Here is an 8,349-nt window from a genome sequence, read left to right on the forward strand (position 1 = left end):
AAATAATCGCTGTAAAATCCTAAAATAATATCAATATATTATTATACGTATAAAAACTTATGAACCAAAACCATGATTCATGATTGTTTAAAATTGAAACATGCTTCTGTTGGTTTTGAGTTTAAAAGTATAGTCGATAATCCTTATATAAATATTCAACAAAAATGATTGAATTCGCAATTAAGTATATTTGAGAAAATAAAATTTAATAGGTTTTCAACTTATCCCGTAGGCTGTTGTGTAACTGTGTAAATGTTATTATTTATCTACGTACTATATATAATATATTGTACTAGTGCATGTATGCTTCGGCCGGCTTGTATAACAATGAATAAATAAATACATAATTATTAAATATTATAGGACGTAAGTACCCGTTACTATACTAATAAGTAGCAATAATAGGTACTGTGTAGTATGTATAGGGTGTATAAATGCATATTTTACGTAATAAAACGTTATCTAGTTATCATTTATATACGTTATCTCTCTATTTGAGTTAATAGTATTGAAAAAAAGTATATATAAAATTAATGACCGGCTAACAGATATATACCCAAGGCAAAGTACAAACCAAAATGCCACCTCTCCGATTTTATGCCAGACTCGAGATGCGCACCACAACGGTGATTGTGTACGTGCAGTTTTGAACTTGACACGTTCTTGGAAACATAATTCTTACTGTGATACTTAAAATTTACGCCTTTAGTCTTGTTAGATCGATTCTGTTTATATCGACGACGACGAAACACATTTCATTACGTACTGGCAGTGTATTTTTAAGGTAATTCCTTCGATTTTTATATTTAATGTTAGATAACAAGGAGAGCTGTATCATCAAAATTGCATTTACAGTTTTCACCAATGAAGCTGAAGGACGTGGAATTCGCGCCTCTGTGCGTGCCACTCAGGCGGAGACTCGAGACGCTCGCAGCCGCAGCATGGATTTACTTAGTGGTATTCGGAGGACTAACCGGATGGGCTATTCTTTTGTACATTTTAATGGCCACGCGGTTTTGGTGGGTAGCACTATTGTACGGTTTATGGATCTATCTTGATCGATCAGTAGCGTGGAATAACCCGAAAAGGTGAGACGTAAAAAAAAACACGACTAAAGGTCATTTAATGCCTTTCTGTTAAAAAAATATACATAATAATTACAATAAATATTCATTACCACAAGTAAATATATATATTATTGAAATTTTAAGTGTAAATATTGTATTGACATTTACAAAAGATATTTTTATATACATATATTATTACACATACATATACATTATTCGTAAAAAAAAATATGTATACAATAGGTACTTACAATATTTACTGAATTGACGTATTAAGAAATTCATGTTTTGTGTTTTTTCTTGAAATTGATTTTATAAACATACGTGTGTACTTCAAAAACGAAATCTACCTAAAAATTAAATCTAGACCACACTGAAGTACAAAGCGACATAAGTATTTTTGAAATTATCATGATATTATATTTATTAAATTATAATTTAGAATAATATTTAAATATATGTAATTTATCTATAAAAAAAATGATAGTCTAAAAATATTGATAGGTACTTGTAATAATATCTATAAGTATACAACAATTATGCAATTAAATTAATACAATTTAAAATTATATATATATGTAAATATTTATTAGCCATTAGATTATTAACAACATGGATATTGCCAAATGGGTATTACCTTGAAAAATAATTGTACATTCATTAAAAAATAAACCTATGCTGGGTATTCAAAATTTAAATTTAAATATATATTTTTAAATCGTGTAAAATATTTTTAATTTTTTTATTATTAATTATAATTTTTTATTTACTTAATTAATTAATTATGGTATTAAGTTATTAACTATTAAATATAAAAAAGTTCTTCCAAGTTCATAAACTTATTTTTGTCGATTAAATTCAGCTTAATTATAATATTTTACAGAAGTTGTTAAATAAAGTAAAATTATATTTCAAGTGTATATTACAATTATAGAATATAAATAAATGTATCTGTAAATAATACATATTTTCGTTTTAAATAAAACAATAATTATCTTTATTTTTAAATTAATAGCATGCAATGATATCATATTTTTTAAATATTCAGTATTGAATAATAACTACAATAATGTTCTTTTGCAATGTTGAGAGTTTTTAATTATTACTTAATATTGGTGCGTAATAGGTCAATATTCAAATATTTCATAAATTGAATAAGGTGGTTTGGAGATATCACTTATTTCAGACTAGAGTAGTATTAAGAATACGTTGATGAATATGTAAAATTAATTATGACGTGTAATGTACAATGTGTTTAAGATATCGTATCACTAATTTATATAACAAATATTTTACCAACTTCCGAATCCAATGATATAATAAAATCACTTTACATTAAAGTGAACGACAAACGGATACACATAGAAATAAAACTGAAAAAAATTTAGATTCTGAGCTGAACGATGAATGCATTGGTTTTACGATAATGTGTGAAAAATCCTTAGTATCCGAAAATGCATAGAGCCAAAAACTCAAAAATTAGGTTAAGTAAGACACAAAGAAAATTCTCATTATTTTTTTAAAATATTATTCGGGGAAAACTAAAAACACTAAAAACGGTAATATTAACGAAACACCATTTTTATGAACAATCGATTTTGATATTTTGATGTAATCCTAAATCATGTTACCTTAAATATTTAACATAATTATAAAATATTATTTATATTATTAATTTTTAGACTGTTTAATTTTCGAAAAACATTTCGTCAATTTACATATTGTTATTTACTATACAAACATAATTTTTCAAAATACTAACATACATTTTAAGCTATTTATATTACAGACCTATTCTTTCCGTTAAATGGTACCCACGAGTACGTTACTACTGACTTATAAGTAAATAATTATTAATAATTCATTGTATAATATGAGCAATTCATTTTTTATAAACATTAATTCGACATACCATAATATCAATAGATATAAACTAATATATTTAGGCTGATAAAGAGGTAATTTAAATATATACTATTTAGGACATCGGTGACTTCCGCAGTTTTCTTTAAATCTTTATTATTAATTGTAAACGTATAAACTTATAAACGTATTTAATGTGTATAAATTGTATACTGTATATAGTATGTTCTATTTATAGATTTCGCTTTATGAGAAGGTTGACATGGTGGACCCACTTTAAGAATTACTTTCCAGTATCTCTAGTAAAAACGCACGATTTGCCAGCTGATAAATCGTATCTGTTTGCCACTTACCCTCATGGAGTGTTGTGTGCTGGATCATTTTCTAATTTTGCGACAGATGCAGGCCAATTTTCAGAACTATTTCCCGGTCTCACATCGCATCTTATAACTCTTAGCTTACACTTTAGTATGCCATTCACCCGTGAAATTGGCATTGGTTTATGTGAGTATATTAATTGTATTACAAATTATACCATGTATTTATCAACTGACAACCAATAATTATTATTTAAGTATAATTTATTGATATTGAATATAGTTTTTGGATTTTCTAGCTCGTGAATTTTTAAATATGATTACATGTTTAAGTTGAATAAAATAATTTTAATAACAATTTGGTATTAATAAAGTCTACTTAACTAAAAATTATTTAAAAACATATATTTGGATTAAGTAAATTACTCTATCTATTAATATAGTATACCTAATAAATACGAGCATATAGGCATGCAACTGTATAGTGTAGGTCTTAATAAACAAACATTATTTTTCAAGTTTCTCAAATTCTCCATTTTATAACTTCTTGTTAATTAAATTTGACATTACAATTTAAAATGTTTTATTTGCACATAACGTATATAGTACTTAATAATATTTTAGTACACTATCGTTTCTCGCCAAAACAATATGAGATTAACTGAAAAACAAACAATTTCATTAGACGCCAAAAGACTTTATTTTAATGTTCTATTACACAGTTATTTTTTTAAATAAGCGTATGTACGAATGATTATCAGAGTATATAATATAATATATTTTTATTTGTAACAATATAATAATTATTATTTATTTCTTTGTGATGATCAATGAGTATTATATTATGTTTATAATAAAAGGTGGCATTTTAAAATTTATTTATTTAATAAATAACCTATTTTTATAGGTCTTCAAGAATCATCTGAAAAAAGTTTGATGAATCTATTGGATAACAAGAAAGGTAACGTTGCTGTTCTTATGGTTGGTGGTGTTTCCGAAGCGTTCAAGTCTTTTCCAGGACCATACCATCTCATACTAAAAAAAAGGAAGGGATTTATTCGTGTGGCTTTACAAACTGGGTAAATTTGAAATATAAATATAGAATAATACTTATCGTTATTATAAATTGTAAACATTAATTTATAGAGCGTCATTAGTGCCGGTGTTTTCTTTTGGCGAGACAAATGTGTACGGATTGGGTGAAGCTGAGCCAAATTCATTCTGGGATAAAGTGTTGAAATTTATTAAATGGAAAAGCGGAAATAAAGTACCAGTAGGACGTGGATTTTTCCAATATAGTTTTGGTATTGTGCCTCGTAGACATCCAATTGTTACTGTCGGTAAGTATAGAAGTAGTATATAGCTACATTATTATTTAAAAAGATCTTAATAAGTAATACAATATAGTATATCATGGATTTCTTGTATTACTGTATTATAATATATAATTTTGTTAATCTACATAAAAAATTTGTGATACAGTATTATTTCTTATTGTTTGACGTAAAAAAAAAGTAAAAATATAGCATAAATAATAATGACTTTTCCAGATTTATTAAAAATATTTAAGAAACTAAAAAAAACTAAATCTCTGATAATAAATAATTGTTGACATTTTGTTTTCTCGTAAATAAAACTTTTGAATGACATTCTGATAAAAAAATTATAATAATAAATAAATATTTCGCAAAATTTAGCAATAAATTAGGTATTACTATTTATTCATAAAATAGCTAAGTCATTTTGATAAAAATATTAATTGTACCATAAATAAGAACATAAGTAGCTAAATAATTATGTAGATTCGTTCTACTATAAGAATTATAATTACTTTAACCAATGTAAAATATTATATATATATTTTATGTCATTATATTTAATGCCTTTTAAAATGATATTGGTTTATTATTTTTATTTCGATTCTAGTTAAATAGTTATAACTTATAACCTTCAAATCGGACTTTTTATTATATATCATAAATATCTGTATAAAAATAACACATACTAAACGACTAAATAAATAATTTTAAGAACAGATTTTTTTATAATCACGATTAATTGAGAGGCCTTCGAAATATCCATACACATTTTTAAATCTATTTATGTATACCTAATTTTGAATGACAAGTATAAAATAGAATAATTATCTAGATATTTAAAAAAAAAATTAGAATGACTTGTTTTGTGGTGTTTTGTTGTGAATTTCAATCTACTTTGGTTATTATGTGTTTATGCTGGTTAATTATTAAAACATAAAAGGGATAAAATAAAAATTTTGGTATTTTGAATAATTGTTGAGGAGAGAGACGTTAATTTAATGGCCTTATGAATTTTCATAATCTCTTTAAAAAACTAACTAGAAAATATATGGGCCATATTGCAAATCTAGATGATATAATAGGTACCTATACATATTGATTGCTGATTTTTGTTAACTAATAATTGTCTCTGTTGTTATTTATTATCATACATATGAAATGAAAATAATTTAAGTTGGATTCATTTATGTTTACCTAATTGTATATAAATTTTAACCTTACAGCTTAAAATACATTTGGATTTAAACTCTTGTAAAAAATTGTTAGTACTTTTTCATGTGTATTTTGCTTTTTATGTTCTCTTTAACTATTCACCTTCAACTTATGAAATAAACAAAACCTTTGACCTTATACATATGATAACTGATTAGATATTACAATATATTTTAATTAACTATGTCTATTTTTAGTGGGCAAGCCAATTGATGTACCAAAAATTGTTAAGCCAGAAAAAGAAGACATAGAGAAGTACCATCGCATATTTATCGATGAGCTGACTAAGCTATTCGAAGAACATAAAACTAAATACTCTAAACATCCCGATGAAATGGAGTTAGTATTAGATTAAAAAATAAAACATGTTATACTATTTTTTTTTTTTATAGTCATATTTTCCCTAAATTTAATTTATAGTTCTCTGATATTCTTAATGTTACAACTATTTATTTGTTATTATTGTATTCCTTTAAATATTTTTAATTTGTATTTAATTTACCGAATTTATAAAGGTGAATGTGTCTTAATAATTGTGTTCGAGTTCAGCCTAATTTTTGTATTTAAATTATAATACTTACCTAATTAAAATTATAATTTATGTTTATTATAATGTATAAGTATAATACAAAGAATAGTTAAAATACATTAAATGTTTGTTTAAACGTGTATTTATTATGATGTAAATTGTTCGGATAATTCCATTGATTTTTATTGTTCAAATATTTAGATTTTAAGCATTATAACTTATCGAATTTGGATAGCGTGAGATAAATATAATGTTTAAAAAGCGACAAGTTTAGAAGAAAAAGAAAGTAAGAATAGTAATTTGAGACTATAATTTATGAACATTATAAAGTATCTATAAAATAGTTACTACTAAATGTCAACCAACTCAACCATTTATATAATTAGAATATGTAGGTGTGTTAAAATAATGTAACTATTATAAATTTATTTTTAATCTTAAAACTTCTAAAGATCAGAATTTGAATAGAAGCCTAATGTAAGCGCATAAAAATGTGTTGTGTTTGCTTAAAAGTTACACTATGTAATATACGAAGTTGTGGACCAGATACGTATTTAAGGGATACTAGTTATTGGCTTGTATAGTAGCACTATTATATTATGTTTTTATAACTTTTTGTAACAAATTGTGTTAACTTGTTGGACAATTTGTAAATTTTATTTATTATTAAATATTATGCATCGATGATCAATGTGTAAAAACATTGTGTTCTAGCTCGCCGCAATAATATTTTCTACAAATAATATAATAATTTTGATATTTATAATTTTATAAATATGGAAAAAATAGGAAAATATGGTTAGAACAGAACCGGATTAACAAAATGCTGATTACGTTTTTGAAAAACATTATGAGTTAAATACATTCAGACAATACATTTATTAGGTTAAAATTTCAAATATTAAACTGCACTATCAAAGTATATTCTATTATTATTGTATTATGTATTATCATTTATATAATATAATCTGTAGATGCATTTAGGACGAGTTTTCATACCATGGAAACATACCTAAAATTTTACTACTCCATTTTTATTATCTAAACTTTAAATACTTAATAAGTTATAAGTTATACCTAACTCATTAATTCATAAACTGCTCGTGTAAAATTAAATTTTTATGTACTGAAGTAATCCAAAAAATATTCTGCTTTGGAAATTGGAATAAGGGATTATTAAAAATGCACATTGTCACTAAAAAAATATATTTTAAAAATAATAATGATCTTTTTTTAGAAAAATGTTGTTTTTAAGTATAAAATGATATATATAAGAATATATTTTTAAAAACATTAATTTAAAAAAAAAAAAAAGTACAATAGCCCCATAGGTTGGGAACCGCTGGTATAAATCCTTATGTAGTGCATTGTTCATTCACATATCACGGGGCTCTAGTTTTTTTAAAACATATATCAACTGAAAAGCTTGTACTTGACTTATGTCTTATTGAATTGTTTTGCTTGGCTCGACTCCAAATTTGAATTCCGTATGACCAGATAGAGGTTATAGTTGTTAGGTTAGGTCATTAAATATATATTATAAATTAAGATAAAATTAACATATTTTTTTATAGTATGGATATTTGAAAATTTAAGTTATAAGAGTTTTTATCTTTCATAAATATTTTATAATAATAATAAAATAAAACTTAAGAATTATTATGTTACAACTAATTTTTTTTTTTATTATTTTTAATTAAATGCTCAGCCTAATGATTTGTATAATAATGTGATAATTTGTAAAAAGTAATTTTTATTGTAGTTGGAAGATGCGTGATTGGCATGAAAGGTAAGTAAATTACTCATTGGTAATATCTCATTTGTCATAAGTAATCAACTATTTTACCTTCTTATTTATATAAATTGTATTTATGTTACTGTGCTTCATCGAAAAATTTATAACATGTGAGTTGTGAGTATATATACGAAAAAAAACATTAACAATTTGTTTTACTATTATTTTTTGTATAGATAAATTATTTTTAATTTATAAGGTATCTGTTTTAATAATGTAATTTTAAAAACAAGTACCTAATATAAAT

At 24.2% G+C, this 8,349-nt stretch overlaps 1 protein-coding gene across 1 annotated transcript; it reads left to right on the forward strand.

Annotated features, from left to right (window-relative positions):
- The first annotated feature begins 626 nt into the window (after positions 1-626).
- On the forward strand, positions 627-6,449 carry LOC113560406 (2-acylglycerol O-acyltransferase 2-A-like). The gene is made up of 6 exons (XM_026966263.1): positions 627-784; positions 856-1,088; positions 3,169-3,434; positions 4,155-4,326; positions 4,394-4,587; positions 5,976-6,449. The coding sequence occupies exons 2-6, from the start codon at positions 865-867 to the stop codon at positions 6,131-6,133; spliced, it is 1,014 nt and encodes a 337-aa protein (XP_026822064.1). The 5' UTR covers positions 627-784; positions 856-864; the 3' UTR covers positions 6,134-6,449.
- Positions 6,450-8,349: the final 1,900 nt, after the last annotated feature.

Source organism: Rhopalosiphum maidis, chromosome 1 (genome assembly GCF_003676215.2).
Source record: "Rhopalosiphum maidis isolate BTI-1 chromosome 1, ASM367621v3, whole genome shotgun sequence".
Classification (NCBI taxonomy): domain Eukaryota; kingdom Metazoa; phylum Arthropoda; class Insecta; order Hemiptera; family Aphididae; genus Rhopalosiphum; species Rhopalosiphum maidis.

What these genes read in the sequence shown, in the direction of transcription:
- LOC113560406 (XM_026966263.1), top strand. Translation starts at nt 865, where the DNA reads ATGAAGCTGAAGGACGTGGAATTCGCGCCTCTGTGCGTGCCACTCAGG. An exon ending in TGAAATTGGCATTGGTTTAT is followed by an intron (nt 3,435 to 4,154) that starts GTGAGTATATTA and finishes CTATTTTTATAG; the next exon opens with GTCTTCAAGAATCATCTGAA. An exon ending in ACATCCAATTGTTACTGTCG is followed by an intron (nt 4,588 to 5,975) that starts GTAAGTATAGAA and finishes GTCTATTTTTAG; the next exon opens with TGGGCAAGCCAATTGATGTA.